This window comes from Scyliorhinus torazame, chromosome 10, assembly GCF_047496885.1.
Source record: "Scyliorhinus torazame isolate Kashiwa2021f chromosome 10, sScyTor2.1, whole genome shotgun sequence".
NCBI lineage: Eukaryota > Metazoa > Chordata > Chondrichthyes > Carcharhiniformes > Scyliorhinidae > Scyliorhinus > Scyliorhinus torazame.
In genome coordinates this window covers 20992629-21010902 of record NC_092716.1, presented here as the reverse complement: position 1 = coordinate 21010902, position 18274 = coordinate 20992629, and the positions used below count along the sequence as shown (strand labels likewise).

Genomic DNA, 18274 nt, shown 5'->3' with positions numbered 1-18274 from the left:
ATCACTGGCTTTCGGAGTGCAGCTCCTTCATCAGGTGAATCAATTAATTTCTAGACAAGGAAAAATAAATACTGGTAAGAAGGACTTTATGTGGAAAAGCATTTTGTTCTTACATTTGACACAATCTATTACGTTTGCCAGAAAGAGACAAGTTTTTTAAAAATTCCAGAATTTTTAGCATTGCTTAAATGTAAAATAATTTGATTACTGTTCAAATTTAAAAATCAAGTTGACAGTTTTTTGTTTTTAGGTCAGTGTAGATATGATGAAGACCAGAAACGAGGAGGTGTGAGCCGGAGTGTGGCCTGAAGGAATTTCTGTGCCCATTGTTATGAATTTTAAAAGTTCAAACGTTGCTGGTTAGTAGTGGTATGAACTGATACTTCAACTTCCTCATAGTCTACAGCGACAACAAAACAAATGCCTAAAAATGGATGCACAGCTGAAGGAGGAGATATTGGAATGGCTGGCCAAAAGCTTGGCCAAGGAGTGTCTGAAAGGGGGAGAGTGGAGACCGTGTGGCTCAGTGGGGCATTCCAGAGTTTAGGATCTAGATGGCTGATGGCATGGCTATCACAATACCACAGGGTATATTCATTTATAGCCAACAAAAAATGCTTGCATTGTATGGTGAAAATCTTCCAGTTTACTTTCTTTATTGGGAATTGAAGTATAGTCCAAAGTATGGACCGAAACAATTACTGATATTTGTTTGTATTTATTCATATACTAGCAATTCGTATGCTATTTGTGGGCCAAAAGGGTGTGCGTATGACCAAGAGGTTAGAGGATTGCAGAATTTGGGGGAGGATTTGGGAGTTACAGGCTCTGAAGTATTTTAAACATGAGGATGAGAATTTGAAAGGTGTGAGAAGAGCTTGTGTAGATCAGCGAGCTCAAGGATGATGAATACATGTGACAGGATAGGTATATCTTCCAAATAGGATTCAATTTTAACTTCTGAATTAAAAAAAGATAAAACCCAAACCCTTGCATATTTTGCTTTATTTGCGAATGGTTTCACTTTGCAAAAGACCTTGACGACACTTCTTTGATAAAGGAAATTGTTTTGTTGCACGCATGTGGTGTATTTTTAAATGGCTTGTTTTCAAATTTTGTGCATAACAATATTTGATCTTCTTAAACAAAAACTGTATTCTACACAGTTGACTGATGTTTGAGTCCGTAATCACCTATTAGCTGAAGGGCAATTCAACCCAGATGACCCCCCCCCCCCCCCTCCCACCCCCCCACATCATGGATTACAGAACAGCATTCGTGAATATCAGGAATGGGTTTCCTGTTCTCTTGATTGAGCATTTATCCTAAAAACTGAGGAAAAATTATCCATCCCACTACCTAATTTTCTCCATATAATTTTAGCATTTTTGTTGCCTGAAAATGATTGTGACCCTGTCGCATGATTGGCTATGAGATTGTGAATCAAGATAATGCAACAGTCTTTTCTTTTTTAATCCTCCGTGGTTTGAAAGTTGCTGGCATTGTTCCCATCCATAATTGTTTTTGAGAAGATGGTGTGAGTCACCTTCTTGAACTGCTTGGTTCAGTTGGTGCAGGTGCACCCACAGTGCTGTAAGGAACGGAGTTCCTGGAGTTTGACCCAGCAAAATTAGCAAATCTCAACAGATCAACCTTTTTTTTTTTTAGAAAATAGTTTATTGAAGCATTTGTAATTTTCACAATTTAACCTATTGACATTTCTAAAACAACCGCGCGGGTCATCGCACAAAATGCCCCCTAAAATAACATCAAACAATAGACCACGTACCCCACTTCTCCCGCTCTATCCCCAATTACCCGTATAGAAAAATTCCCTGTCCTTATTTAACATTACCATGCCTCCTATCCCCCCCCCCCGTTTCCCTTTCCCCCTTACTGCTGACGTTCAGTTCTTGTTAAAGAAATCGATGAACGGCTGCCAACTCCGGTCGAGTTCCTGTATTGATCCTCTGAGAGCGAATTTGATTTTTTTCCAGACTGAGAAACTATCATATCGCTGACCCACACTCTTGATTTTGGGGGCTCCGAGTCCCTCCATCTCAGCAAGATCCGTCACCGGCAGATCAACCTTTTTCCACATGTGTCGGTTAAGCAGGACAACTTCTTCCCCTATGTTGCACCCCAGTCTAAAATAAATATTTACGTTTGCATTGTTGCCATATCGCCAAATAATTTGTGGGTAGGACTAATCTAGACACAATTCAGATCAGGCACAATACATAATTTCAAATTCAATCCACATTGCAGATAAAATAGGTGCAGAGCACATATGAGGCTTGCTCTTCTGTTCATCTCAAAGATTACATTAGTTTAAAAGTGTTTATTCCTACAAATGGATGCTGTATAAATATTAACACGACTACACACGATGACTGGCAACATGTTATCATAAATAACAACAACTGCTGGAAATACTCAGCTCTGGAGTTAGTATTTCTGATGGCACAGTGGCACCTCACAGTTCCAGGAGTAAAGACAAGAGCATAAGTGTGTAAAACGGAGTGACCGTTTTAGTAATATGGTACAATTGAAGATACAACTCTTGTAACAAAATCAAGATTATTTTATCACAAAATGCATCTTCGATCAAATAATTAAACAAGCTGTGGAAAGAGAATGGTTGAATAGCTGAAATATTTCCTGCTACATAGTGAGTGAGGGTGCCATAATTAAAGTTAATTGCTTTTCAAAAAACTTAACCGGATTGTGTACAATTTGACTTTGACAATTTTATGAATTTTAAATTCTACCTACACAAACAGTATCCTAGAATTACAGAATGTATTGTATTGCAAGATGTAAAGACAATTTTTGTCCTTTAGCTCCCTTTCTTCACTGCCATTACCACCTTATTTGAAAATTAAATTGAGACTTAACCTTGCATCTGAGGTTTCTTATTTGATGCGGAAATTTTAAAAATTTGTTCATGGGATATGGGCGTCGCTGGCTGGGCCAGCATTTATTGCTCATCCTTGAGGACAATAAGGAGTCATCCACATTGCTGTGGATCTGGAGTCACATGTAGGCCAGACTAGGTAAGGACAACAGATTTACTTCCCGAAAGGATATTAGCTTACTTCGATCCTACATGACCTGATTTGAATATAACTATATCAGTCAACACAAGGCCAACAGTAAAAACTTTCATTTTAATTCTTGAGCACCGAAGATTGAGTTAGATACCTGCATGAACAAATACTTTATCTTAGAAATATGATAAATAGTGTTTGTACAACCATAAGGTTAGATGCTGAATAATCAGTGTTATCTATTATCAGAAGCAAAATATCAGTGCAGTGGTAGTTTGCATATCATGGGCGGGATTCTCCCGTACCTGGCGGGCCGGGAGGTCCCAGCGTGATGGAGTGGCGTGCACCACTCCGGCGTCGGGCCGCCCCAAAGGTGCGGAGGAGGACTAGGCCGGCGCCGGAGTGGTTTGCGCCCCGCCGGCTGGCGTGGAAGGCCTTTGGCGCCGCGCCAGCCGGGGCCAAAGGGACACCGCCGGCCGGCATGGGTCCGCGCATGCGCATGTGTGGGAGCATCAGCGGCTGCTGATGTCATCCCCTCGGATGCACAGGGGGGGGTTCACACTCGCGCCGGCCATCACGGAAGCTTACACAGCTGGCGCGGAGGAATAGAGTGCCCCCACCATGTCACAGGCCCGCCCGTGGATCAGTGGGCCCCGATCGCGGGCCAGGCCACCGTGGGGCACCCCTCGGGGCCAGATCGCCCCGTGCCCCCCCGAGGACCACGGAGCCCGCCAGGTCCCACCGGTAAGGAACCTACTCCAATTTATGCCAGCGGGACCTGCATAGAACGGGTGGGACTTCGGCCCATCGCAGGTCGGAGAATCGCTGGGGGGGCTGCTGCCAGCGGCCGTCGACCGGCGCGGCGTGTTTCCCACCCCCGCCAATTCTCCGGCGCCGGAGAATTAGGCAGCCGGCGGGGGCGGGATTCACGCTTCCCCCTGCCGATTCTCCGACCTGGCGGGGGTCGGAGAATCCAGCCCCATATCTCTCCCTGAGTTGGCTATCACTAAATTACTGTGTAATGAAGTTACTTTGAAAAAATTACATTACAGCAAGACTGGCAAGATTGAAGTTACAATCTGTATTGGTCTTCTCATTATAAGATTTTAATTGTAATATTCACCTTTTGTAATATGAAATTAAAATCGCTCAGTCGCTATGATTAAATAATATTTTGCTATTTTTGACTTTGAACACCCCTGCAGCTCGTGGTGTCATCTGTCACTTCCTTCCAGCGAACCTTGCTTGTATTTCACTATTGACTTCATTGCAGTTTTAATGTAAGCCTACTTGTAACAATGAAGATTATTATTATTACAACTGTTTGGATACAATTTGCAATTTTCTATCTTGATCTGAAAAATGTTTTTTTTTAACTTTGTAACTTTTTACGATTGAATGCAACTTTCAACGATTTATTTCGCCCCCTGACACTCCAAAGCTTTTCACACCTTCCAAGCCATTTATAAGTATCTCAAAAGAAGTTCCTTTACCTGGAAAACGACAGTGGCCGTAGATGAGGAAATGTATGTTTCTGGCCCTAGTACTGCATTCATGAACCCACAAACTTAGGTTTCCATGTAAAATGCCTGCACCACCGCCTATTGGTTAGTTTAAAGCATGAAGATCTGTTGAGGGGATTTTTTTGTGGGAAGTGAACTAACAGACTCACATTTGTACATAGACTTTCAGTGGGGTGTGCAAGGTGGCAATCAAACATCTAAACTCTGCAACAAATAAAATCTGAAGGAATGAGGTTCCATATTTAAAGATTACTTTCAAAAAGCCCCCCCCCCCCCACCCACTTAGACTGGCATGGACAAGCCCTAACTTTGCCAGTGCTGAAGCCATGAACATAATGTTTGTTTGGAGATTGTGTGTGTATATGTCTCCCTCTGGAGTTTGGGATGGAGGACGCTGACAACCCTGGAGCGTGGAATACCAGCGGTGGCTGGGGGGGGAGAATCTGCAGGTGGACCTTTTGGATTTGGTGTACTGGAAGGGGGGAGTCCATCTTCTCGCCTCAATGCCCCAGTTGATCCACCTTCATTTTTCAGGAAGTCCATCTTCTTCAATAGTGGGTCAGTGATGTTCGGCGCCTTTTCAATATGACACCCAGATAGGTCAGCAGACTACACGGCATCAGGCCTGCCCCGCCACAAAATACATCGCAAAAGACCCAGTTGCATAATTAATGACGTTGGGGTCGAACCAGAACATGCACTCCATTATTCTTTTCCGACATCGAAATCCCCAAATGAAGACATTTTCTGGGCAATCTATTAAGGCCTGGGGATGGGGGAAACAAAATCTGCTCAAATAATTGGATCAATAATCTGACCTTGTTCCTTGTTACCAGGGCCCAGCTCAAGTTGGTACAAATGCAGGGCATTCGTACATTCTGGTATTGCCAGGTAATTAGAAAACACATGGCTAGACTGGAATGTTCACATGCCTCATGCCTGCTAATAATTCTAGAATACGAAGAATAACTCTTTAAAGGTGTTTTGGAATGACTGTACTATTTCATGCATCAAAGGTTTTTCAATATATTTCTACCATGCATGCCAGACGTGCGTTCATACTGTAAGTAGCAAGTAGAAAAAGACAGTTACCTGGTGTTTTCTCTGACCATGGTTAACCCGCTTCCAAAGAGCAGGAACTAGCAATTTTCAGTAATCTATAAAGTCTTTTCCTTGAATTAGTCTCTTTAATTAATTTCAAGTTTTATCCACTGAGGGCACTTCCACAAAAGAATTCCCTGAGCAATGGCCCTGAAGGATGGGGCGCATCTTTAGCACTGAAACAATACATTTGTGCTGCAGATTACTGCCAAACTACTGTTGAATGATGCCATCGGAGATCAGCTCGCTAATTGTAGCAATTAAGTGCAAAGATTGCTCTCCTCCCAACCCCATAAATTGAACAAACTGGTCAGATGGCATATCTATTATAAATATGCTGCAGTGTTAATATCTTTCTCTGTCCTGAATCAAATACTCGGTGTAGAGTCAGACGCAATTTCAAAATGTTTTAGTTGCTGCAAAATGTGACTGAGCCCATAAATGTTGCATCACAACCCTGCAAACTTTGCACCTGCAGTGTGTCTGTAAGTTCAAGAAAGTTGCAATTAAACTGTGGATCACATTACATCATTGCATTTGAAATCTGAATGTTTACAGCGCAGGAAGAAGCTATTTGATCCATCACTTCCATGTCTGCTGTGCAAGAATAATTTAGTTATAATAATCTTTATAATAATCTTTATTATCACAAGGAGGCATACATTAACACAGCAGTGAAGTTCCCGTGAAAAGCCCCTATTCGCCACATTCCGGGGCCTGTTTGGGTAAACCGGGAGAATTCAGAATATCCAATTCACCTGACAGCATGTCTTTGGGACTTGTGTGAGGAAACCGGAGCACGCGGGGGAAACCCACGCAAACACAGGGAAAATATACAGATTCCACACAGATAATGACCCAAGCTGGGAATTGAACCTGGGACCCTGGATCTGTGAAGCAACAGTGGTATCCATGGTGCTAACGTGCTGCTCTTCAGTTAGACCCACTGCTTTGTATTTTTTCTCTTACCCTGCAACTTATTTCCTCTTTAGGTGCTTATCCAAATTCCTTTTGTAAGCCATGATTGAATCTGCCTGCATGATACTCTTAGACTGTACATTCAAGATCCTAACCACGTGCTGAGTTTAAAAACTGGTTTTATGTCCTCTTGCCTTTGGTTCTTTTAGTAATCACTTAATATCTCTGTCTCCTATCACCTCTCATGAGTTTTGACACCTCTAATAAATATTGTTGTCTCCTCTAAGGAGGAGAAGCCCTGGTTCTCAAATCTGTGCGACGCCCGCACCTCATGAATGAACTTTTAAAAAAAATCCACACAACTGAAGTCCCTCATTCTTGGAAATATGGCAATATTCCAATACTTTGGAATTATAGTGACTTATTATAGGTGTTTTAAGATAAACTATAATATAAAATATGCACCTTTTTTCTGTTATAGATTTGCCATATGGTTGGGAGCAAGAAACAGATGAAAATGGTCTGGTGTACTTTGTTGAGTAAGTGTATAAATGTTGAAGCCATTGAGTATTGCATCTTTCAGCTCAGTATAATGTGCTAGTTTGTGGGGAGAATGGGATTGGAATGGAGCTTTGAGAAAAATCAATATTGCATTTAGTAGCTTGGTAATACAGGACTTCAATATCGCTGAGAAATAGACATACCGTCCAAGCTTTTGGTCTTCCACTCAGTGCATCAGGCACAAGAATGCTAAATTTCAAAGGGAGCAACAATTTATACAGAATTGTTATGGTGCAGAAGGAGGCTATTTGGCCCATTGTGTCTACACCTGCTCTCCAAATAAGTATCATGACTTGGTGCCATTTCCCTGCATTTTTCCTGTACCCCTGCATATTGTTTCTATTCAAGAAATCATCTATTGCCTTCTTCAATGCCTCGATTGAACCTGCCTCCACCACATTTCCAGGCAGTACATTCTAGACTCGAAACACTCATGTGAAAACATTTTTTCCTCACATCACATTTGCTTCTTTTGCAAATCCCTTTTAAGTCTGTGCCCTCTCATTCTTGACCCTTTTATGAGTGGGAACAGTTTCTCCTTATTTACTCTGTTCAGCCCCTTCCTGATTTTGGCCATTCCTACCAAACCTCCTCTTAACCACCTCCTCTCCAAGGAAAGCAGTTTCAACCTCTCCACTCTATTCTCGTATCTGAATTTTCTCATCCCTGGAACAGTTCTTGTAAACTTCTGTATTCTCCAGTGCGTTCACACTCTTCCTATAGTGTGCGCCCAGAACTGTGTACACATTCCAGCTGAGGTCTAACAAGTTCAGCATAACCTCCTTGCTCTTATACTCTCTGCCCCAATTAATAAAGCCCAGACTACTGTATGCTTTATAAACTGTTCTCTCCACCTTCAATGATCTATTCACGTACCCACACAGGTCCCCCAGCTCCTGCATTACTTTTAGAATTTTACTCCTTATTTTATATTGTCTGCCATGTCTTCCTACCAAAATACATCACTTTGCACTTCTCCACATTGAATTTCATACTGCATAAAGAAAAGGGCTGATTGGTTGCCAAGTCAACTCTGGTCAAAGTGTTGGCACGGAGAATGCACCAGGGAACTATTGTCTCCACATGTTTGTTTTATTCTAAAGAGGCACAATACCTGGACGTGTTCCTTTTGCCCACAGAGGATTGGTTCCTGGGTATGAATGTACGTTACTTCTAGAAAGTAAGTAAGGAAGCCACGTTATGAGATTAACTATAATCTTAAATTGGTAGCGTATAATTCTGAGCATTGTTCAGGAAGTGCTGTCCAATTATGGAATCACACCTAACATTGGAATTTTGCAAGCATGGGCTGGTTGAGTACAACCCATACTTTGCCTCTTGCGAAGAGCCAGAGGACCGTACTGTTTGACACAATCCCCCAGTTGTTGGGGTGTGTGGCCTATGTCGCTTTCATTGTATTGACACTGAAATTCTTATATCATGTTACTTATTCGTGTGGCAGTCAGAAAAGTATTTTTTGCTCGATGGCAGCTCATGTTAGTGGAACATTCCACTCATGTTGCTGCTGCATAGTAACAGTAATAGATGCAGGAAATGTCATTTAGCATCTGAAAAGAAAAAATTTAGGTAAGAACTCTGGGTGGAGCTCGAGTGGAGACCAAAGATAAAATTAGAATATGAATGGTCGATGCAATTGAAGTGGCGGGCAGTGGGGAAATCAGAATCCGTCCTTGGAGCTGTCGGGCAAGTAATTGTCATCTGTAAAAAGGTCATTAACTGTGCTTATCAACCAGCCAGCACAACCATTTACTGACTTGTCAGCAACTTGCCAGGGTCAACCAGCGAAGATTGCTTCCACAGTGAAACTGACAGCAGTGAACTGAAGAGCCCCAACCATTCTGAGGGTGTTTTCACTGCTAACCATGTGATTGGCAACTTCTTGGAAATCAGTTCATCTGTCTTGCACATCACTCGCCTTCAGTTGCAACAACACACAAGAGCAGCTCATGGAGAGACATGACATGCAACCTTGTCAGGTCTCCTTTCCATTCCGCAGCCTCAGGAATTCATGTCCAGTTGAATTTTTCTGATCCATGCTTGGAATCGTGGGGAAGATTTGGAAATCCTTCCTTTGACAAATTTGATTTCACCTGCCCTCTGGAAACTTGGAAGCAGGATGTTAATGGTGTGGCTGAGTTAAACACCTATAGCAAAGCCGGTTCTTGTAACAATTGTGTTCCTGACCCACGACAGCTCCCAGCATTTCATGGGGATTAAGAGTTGAACATTCTGTTGGTGTCTTTTTGTGACCATTTTCATACTGGACTCTTGTTTTTAACCCTTTCCTTCTGTTTTGCTCTCGAGAGGGAGGCTTGGCTATCTTCTGGATTCCGGGCCTAACTAAGTATCTTTGGTTGCAACATTAACTGGTACTTGTCTTTTCTCTTGATGGTGAACTTGGCGATGGAAGATTTTAAAAAAATCAGTTTTGATGTGTACCCCATCTGAAAGCGAATCAATTGTACAACAAATCCACATTTTAAACCACTAATTTCTAGAGAGCAGACAGATTTGTTTAGAGCTGCTTATGACTAAGAGAATAATTCTCCAGCTCATTTTTAATTTTGTATTCAGAATTTCTAATTTGATGCATACAATTGGAAAGTGGGGGGAAGTGGGAAGAAACAGCAGGAACTATTTTTTAAATCTATTTTCCTTATCATTTAATTTTGTTTAAATTTTTTCTTTAAAGTTAGTCATTGAAGTTACTTCTAAAATCTCTTCTCTTAGTCACATAAACAAAAGGACCACGTACCTGGATCCACGTTTAGCATTTACTGTTGAAGAGGCATCTGAGAAACCAAATATTCGGCAGAGATATGATGGGAATAGTGCTGCAATGGAAATTCTACAGGGTCGAGATCTAAGTGGCAAAGTTGTCATTGTCACTGGGGCTAATTCCGGGATTGGTAAGTAGAACCAATGTGATTCTCAATATGTTGATTAATAGAAAATAGTTCTTTCTCATTGGAAAGTGTAGTACATCTAACCTCTGTCTTTCCTTGCTTTTAATGTCAACCGTGGTTCAGTTGTTAGTGTTTAACTATTTTCTTATTTTCTTCCCTTGAAACATTGAGGTACACAAGGGTTTGGTCTTTACTCTTGTACTAATTCGACTTTTTGACTTTCCATGCATGCCTCCAATAAATATAGTACAGCAAAGATACACAAGTGACATGAGGGGCTGGTTTAGCACAGTGGGCTAAACAGCTGGCTTGTAATGCAGAACAAGGCCAGCAGCGCGGGTGCAATTCCCCTATCGGCCTCCCCGAACAGGTGCCGGAATGTGGCGACTAGGGGCTTTTCACAGTAACTTCATTGAAGCTTACTTGTGACAATAAGCGATTATTATTATGAGCAACAAGGAACCAATAAAATACACTTTGCCCCCCTCAATCTTTTGAGTTAGCTTGTTACCATGGTTATATTGCCCTCTTGAGCTCTTCTGATCATTTTATTGCTATAAATGCAAGTGTGTATTAAAGCAGGTGTGCCCATTAGAGACAAAAAGGGTGATGTATCTTAGAGGTGCAGGACCGAGGTGCAAGACAATGCTAGATTACTTAATGACTATTTTGTATTGGTATTCATGGAGGAAGAGGATGCTGAAAAAATATTGGAAGAAGCAGAGATGATAGTGTTAATGGATGGGGCGCAAATTGACACAAAGGATGTGTTTCAGGGCTGGCTATGCTTTGAGTTGATAGGTTGCCTGGTCCGGATGGCATGCCAGGAAATCAGATGGTGAAAGGACTTTCCAGAATCTTCCAATCTTCTCTAGATACAGGTGAGATGGCGAGTGGCAAATGTTACAAGTAACGAGAAATGGTGTCAGGATATTCCTGGTAACTTCATGCCAGTCAGTTTAACATCAATCATATGGGTAAGATTTAGAAATAATTGGGCAAAAAATTGAAAAAGCACTCGAGCTCATTAAGGAAAGGTGTTTGCGAAAGGCACATTGGGTTGCCTGATGTAATTAATTTCTAAAGTATCAGTGAAGGTTGATAAAGGGAGAGCAATAGATATTACCTATCCTGATTTAAGAAAGTCTTTCAGAAAGTACCACCTAAAAAGCTAATTAAAAAGATTGCGGCTTATGGAATGAAAAAGTCAGTCTCAGCTCTGATAACAAAATTGGCTAAAGAACAGAAAACAGCAAGTCATGGTAAAGTAAGAGGTTTGTTTTTCAGAATGGAGGTGGTAGACAATGGTCCCCATGCTAGGACTTGCATATTGGAATACAGAGTAACATTTCACAACTTGTCCATGATGCCAAATATGGAGATGTGGCAAACGGTGAGGATGGTATCAATCAACTGCAACAGGACATACGCTAGCAGAATGAGTATATAAGTGGTTGATGGAATTTAATGGAGAGAGGTGTGAGGTGATGTGTCTTTGCATAAGGGATAGGGAGAGGCAATATAGATTAAATGGCAGAGTTCTAAAGTGTATATAGGGACAGAGGGGTCTGGGCTGCATGTGTCTTTGTAGGCGGCAAGATATATTGTGTGAGTATTTGGCAAAACATTTGGGATCTTGTAGTGGCATTGGGTACAAAACTAGAGAGGTTAAGACCATAAGACATAGGAGCGGAAGTAAGGCCATTCGGCCCATCGAGTCCACTCCACCATTCAATCATGGCTGATTTCAACTCCATTTACCCGCTCTCTCTCCATAGCCCTTAATTCCTCGAGAAATCAAGAATTTATCAACTTCTGTCTTAAAGACACTCAATGTCCCGGCCTCCACCGCCCTCTGTCGCAATGAATTCCACAGACACACCACTCTGGCTGAAGAAATGTCTCCTCATCTCTGTTCTAAAGTGACTGCCTTTTATTCTAAGGCTGTGCCCCCGGGTCCTAGTCTCCCCTGCTAATGGAAACAACTTCCCTACGTCCACCCTATCTAAGCCATTCATTATCTTGTAAGTTTCTATTCGATCTCCCCTCAACCTCCTAAACTCCAATGAATATAATCCCAGGATCCTCAGACGTTCATCGTATGTTAGGCCTACCATTCCTGGGATCATTCGTGTGAATCTCCGCTGGACCCGCTCCAGTGCCAGTATGTCCTTCCTGAGGTGTGGGGCCCAAAATTGGTCACAGTATTCTAAATGGGGCCTAACTAATGCTTTATAAAGCTTCAGAAGTACATCCCTGCTTTTATATTCCAAGCCTCTTCAGATAAATGACAACATTGCATTTGCTTTCTTAATTACGGGCTCAACCTGCAAGTTTACCTTTAGAGAATCCTGGACTAGGACTCCCAAGTCCCTCTGCACTTCAGCATTATGAATTTTGTCACCGTTTAGAAAATAGTCCATGCCTCTATTCTTTTTTCCAAAGTGCAAGACCTCGCACTTGCCCAATCGCATCAGCCATTTCTTGGACCACTCTCCTAAACGGTCTAAATCTTTCTGCAGCCTCCCCACCTCCTCCATACTACCTACCCCTCCACCTATCTTTGTATCATCGGCAAACTTAGCCAGAATGCCCCCAGTCCCGTCATCTAGATCGTTAATATATAAAGAGAACAGCTGTGGCCCCAACACTGAACCCTGCGGGACACCACTCGTCACCGGTTGCCATTCTGAAAAAGAACCTTTTATCCCAACTCTCTGCCTTCTGCCTGACAGCCAATCGTCAATCCATGTTAGTACCTTGCCTCGAATACCATGGGCCCTTATTTTACTCAGCAGTCTCCCGTGAGGCACCTTATCAAAGGCCTTTTGGAAGTCAAGATAGATAACATCCATTGGCTCTCCTTGGTCTAACCTATTTGTTATCTCTTCAAAGAACTCTTAACAGGTTTGTCAGGCACGACCTCCCCTTACTACATCCATGCTGACTTGTCCTAATCCGACCCTGCACTTCCAAGAATTTAGAAATCTCATCCTTAACAATGGATTCTAGAATCTTGCCAACAACCGAGGTTAGGCTAATTGGCCTATAATTTTCCATCTTTTTCCTTGTTCCCTTCTTGAACAGGGGGGTTACAACTGCGATTTTCCAATCCTCTGGGACTTTCCCTGACTCCAGTGACTTTTGAACGATCATAACTAACGCCTCCACTATTTCTTCAGCTATCTCCTTTAGAACTCGAAGATGTAGCCCATCTGGGCCCGGAGATTTATCAATTTTTAGACCTCTTAGTTTCTCTAGCACTTTCTCCTTTGTGATGGCTACCATATTCAACTCTGCCCCCTGACTCTCCTGAATTGTTGGGATATTACTCATGTCTTCTACTGTGAAGACTGACGCAAAGTACTTATTTAGTTCCTCAGCTATTTCCTTGTCTCCCATCACTAGATTACCAGCGTCATTTTGGAGCGGCCCGATGTCTACTTTTGCCGACAGTTTGTTTTTAATGTATTTAAATAAACTTTTACTATCATTCCTAATGTTACTGGCTAGCCTACCTTCATATTTGATCCTCTCTTTCCTTATTTCTCTCTTTGTTATCCTCTGTTTGTTTTTGTAGCCTTCCCAATCTTCTGACTTCCCACTACTCTTTGCCACATTATAGGCTTTCTCTTTTGCTTTGATGCATTCCCTAACTTCCTTTGTCAGCCATGGCTGCCTAATCCTCCTCTGATAACCTTTCTTTTCTTTGGGATGAACCTCTGTACTGTGTCCTCAATTACTCCCAGAAACTCCTGCCATTGCTGTTCTACTGTCTTTCACACTAGGCTCTGCTCCCAGTCGATTTTCATCAGTTCCTCCCTCATGCCCCTGTAGTTACCTTTATTTAACTGTAACACTTTACATCTGATTCTACCTTCTTTCTTTCAAATTGGAGATTGAATTCAACCATATTATGATCACTGCCTCCTAAGTGTTCCCTTACTTTAAGATCATTAATCAAGTCTGGCTCATTACATAACACTAAGTCCAGAATGGCCTGTCCCCTCGTGGGCTCCATCACAAGCTGTTCCAAAAAGCCCTCCTGTAAACATTCAATGAATTCCCTTTCCTTGGGTCCACTGGCAGTATTATTTACCCAGTCCACCTGCATATTGAAGTCCCCCATGATCACTGTGACCTTGCCTTTCTGATATGCACTTTCTACTTCATGGTGCATTTTGTGCCCCTGGTCCTGACCACTGTTAGGAGGCCTGTACATAACTCCCATTATGTTTTTTTGGCCTTTGTGGTTCCTCAACTCTACCCACACAGACTCCACATCATCTGACCCTATGTCGTTTAGTGCTATTGATTTAATTTCATTCCTAATTAACAAGGCAACCCCGCCCCCTCTGCCCACCTCTCTGTCTTTTCGATAGGTTGTGAATCCCTGGATGTTTAAATGCCAGTCCTGAACCCCCTGCAACCACGTCTCTGTGATGCCTACCACATCATACCTGCCAGTCACAATCTGGGCCACAAGCTCATCTACCTTGTTCCTTACACTGCGCGCATTTAAATATCGCACCTTTAATTCTCTATTGACCATCCCTTTTTGTTTTCTTAGTGTGGTGGATCTTGGTTTACTGAGCCTTTCCATACACTGTGTCATATTTTGTGGGATGGGGACTATCGTAACCTCTCCTGAGTTCTGTCTTTTCGTGCTTTTTTGTATTCCTAAGCAGCTACACTTCCCACTGATTACTTCACCACTTGGTTCCCTGACTTTCCCTTCCCCCCCCCCCCCAATCTCTAGTTTGAAGTCCTATTGACCACCCTATTTACTCTTTTCGCCAGAACAGGTTAAGCTGAAGCTGTATAAAACTTCTGGTTAGGCCACCACTAGAGTATTGTACCCAGTTCTTTTTTTGTTTCATTTTCTTTAAATTAAATGAAAATGAAATGAAAATCGCTAATTGTCACAAGTAGGCTTCAAATGAAGTTACTGTGAAAAGCCCCTAGTCGCCACATTCCGGCGCCTGTTCGGGGAGGCTGTTACGGGAATTGAACCGTGCTGCTGGCCTGCTTTGGTCTGCTTTCAAAGCCAGCGATTTAGCCCTGTGCTAAACAGCCTTAGAATGTCCAATTAATTTTCAAATTAAGGGCCAATTTAACATGGCCAATCCATGTACCCTGCACATCTTTTGGTTTGTGAGGGTGAGATCCACGCACACGGGAAAATGTGCAAACTCCACACGGACAGTGACCCAGGGCCGGGATAGAACCTGGGACTTCGGTGCCGTGAGGCAGCAGTGCTAACCACTTTTATTGTGCCCAGTTTTGGACACCATGCAAAAGATCTTTAGTAACTGGAGTAGGAGTAGGCTATTCGACCCATCTAGCTTCCAGCATTCAGTAAGATAATGGCTGGTCTGATTCTGGCTTTAACTCTACTTTCTTGCCTGTCCGTTATGACCCTTGACTCCACTTTTGGAAGGATGTGAGAGTCCTTGAGAAGGTGCAGAGGAGATTTACCAGAATTGTTCTAGGGATGGGGGATTGTAGCCACAGGATTAGCTTAGATAAAGTGGGATTGTGCACCTTGGAGCAAAGGAGGTTGAGGGGAGATATGATAGAGGTGTACAAGATTTTATAAGTTTCATTGGAAACAATTTTATTAAAATTTTTAGCATTTAACATTATACAAAACAAGACAAAAAACATTGCACCCCAAATACAATAAACTATGCACCTGCACCAACCTCTCTCCTCCTCCTCTCCTCTCTCTTGCCCTTAGTGACCAAAAAGATTAGGAGGGGTTATTGGGTTACGGAGATAGGGTGTAAGTGAGGGCTTAAGTGGGTCGGTGCAGACTCGATGGGCCGAATGGCCTCCTTCTGTACTGTATGTTCTATGTTCTATCTCTTGTGGAACCCCTCATCTGTCCCCCTTAGGGCATATTTCACCTTCTCAAGATGTAAGAACTCCATTCGATTTCCCCAGCCACGTCGAGGCACATGGTAGAGATGCTGACCTCCGCCCCAACAGAACCCGCCTACGAACGATCAACGAGGCAAAGGCTAAAACATCTGCCCTGCTCCCATCTGCAACTCCGGCAGGCCTGACACCCCAGAAATGGCCCCAGGGGTCCCGGCTCCAAATCCCCATGCAGGTTTGCCGACATAGTGCTGTAAAACGACCCCCAAAATTTGAGCGAGACCAGAACATGTGCACATGATTAGCCGGGCCCCTCCCACACCGTTCGCAAGTATCCTCTACCCCCTCAAATGGCCGGCCCATCCTTGACTTTGTCAAATGTGCCCTGTGCAACACCTTCACCTTTATCAACCCCAGCCTCGTGCATGAGTTTGGGGCATTACCCTCTGCAGCACCTCACACCACAGTCCATCCTCCAGCGCCATCCTCAACTATTCCTCCCATTTGGCCTTGACCCCTTCCATACACACCTTATCCTCCTAAATCCTCCCATAAATCGCCGAGACAACCTCACCCTCCAACCCCATTACCTACAGCAGTGTTCTTCAAACTTTTTTTCCGGGGACCCATTTTTACTAACTGGCCAACCTTCGGGACCCAACCCAGCCGACCTTCGCAACCCACGCTGGCCGACCTTCGCAACCCACGCCTGCCGACCTGCGTGACCCACCATTTTCTCTTACTTTGTTTGCTGCTGACAAAAATGGAGGAAATGGTTTTGGGTCCCTTTGGCCCTCGTACACGCTCTTCCAATGGAAACTGTTGGATGAAGGTGAAGCCTTCTGGTGTCAGAAAGTATGGAGTCACCATCTGTCCAAAGTTCTAAATTTTTTTCCTGTAAAATTTAATCAAATAAACCCCCCCCCCCCCCGAACTTGTAAAAAAAAATGAATAAAATAAATGAAAAAAATGAATAAAATGAATAAAATAAATGAATAAAAACCACTACAGAACTTGTAAAACAAAAAGCTGCAACCGTTTAAAAAAATAGCGGCCGCACTGCACATGCGTGCCCGATTATCGGCACGCATGCGCATTTGCGCACGCGCATGTGCAATGTGGTAGATTTTTTTTTTAACATGTTCGCAGTCGCTTGCAGCTGGCATTATGAAAAGCCGGCTGCTGCGCTGTGATTTGCGCGATCGGGAGCGCTGTGGACAACAGCTCCGCGACCCTCCTGACACCCGCCCGCGACCCACCTGTGGGTCGCATCCCCGACTTTGAAGCCTGCCCTGCTGGCAACTTTCATGACCTTCTCAGTCGATTTCCAAAGCATTCTCCTGTAACTGTCTGTCGCTCTCTCACAAAGAGGCCGTCAGACTCTTTAATGTACTAATAGCTGATCACACAGGATTGCCCCGAAGAAGAACGTATCTGAGGCATCCTGTGTATTCCCACAGGGACAATGTAACTTGGCCAGGTGTAAGCATATCCCTCTGACTCTATGCTAGCAGGTTTTTGTTTCTCTCAGTCTGTTTAACCCCGAAATTGCCTGCTGCATTGGGGTCTCTTCTGGACCCAATTTCCTAATATCTCGCTCTCACGACATGTTCTATTAAACAATCCCATGGTACTATTTGAAGAGCAACAGTGGAGTTATCCTCAGGTCCTGGTTAATATTTATCCCTCAACCAACATCGCTAAAACAGTTTATCTGGTTATTATCATATTTGGGAAGACAGACCTTCTTATGTTTTTAAAAACCTTTCTCTAGAGACTCTGCAAAATTCCAGTATAGATCTTCCTTTCTCTTGCATATCCCATTGAGGAACTCTTGCCTGTATCACGGACAGGAGTGCGTCACTATAAACTGCCTTGATGTCCCTGTTCTCTACTCGTTCATAACCAGAAGTTATTTTTTTAATCAAATTGATTTTCTCCCTTACTAAACTGGGGGTGGAGGGTGGGGGGGTGGGGGGTATTCTCACCAACCCTCAAGTTTGGAAATGTTCCAATCCTCTACTAATGACTTGCACAACAAACCTGAGGTAAGATGAAAATATGTCCACCACTTTTTACACTTCCATAATAAATGGGGGATAAAGAAAAAGGAAGAGGGCTCAGAGCATGAATGCAATAAAATACTAGTATCGGTTTTGCATGTGTCCAGAATCAGAAGTTGGCTTCCATGGGGTGGTTGGCTAATTGCAGAATGCTCTGCCTTTTCAAAGTGAGACTTGTACGACAGGAGACGGCACTTAGAATGAGTTAGTCAAGAGGCATGAGTTGCAAGATTCCAGCAGTTGGCAGGTTT

General features: G+C 43.1%; 1 protein-coding gene across 3 annotated transcripts in view; it reads left to right on the top strand.

Annotated features, from left to right (window-relative positions):
• wwox (WW domain containing oxidoreductase) overlaps nt 1–18274 on the top strand; it is a 1140899-nt gene that overhangs the window by 18077 nt on the left and 1104548 nt on the right. For all 3 annotated transcript variants that reach the window (XM_072517840.1, XM_072517838.1, XM_072517839.1), the window contains exons 3-4: nt 7074–7131; nt 9905–10083. In XM_072517840.1, coding sequence (XP_072373941.1) covers nt 10014–10083 — 70 coding nt within the window. In that variant the 5' untranslated portion in view covers nt 7074–7131; nt 9905–10013. The remainder of the gene's footprint in view (nt 1–7073; nt 7132–9904; nt 10084–18274) is intronic.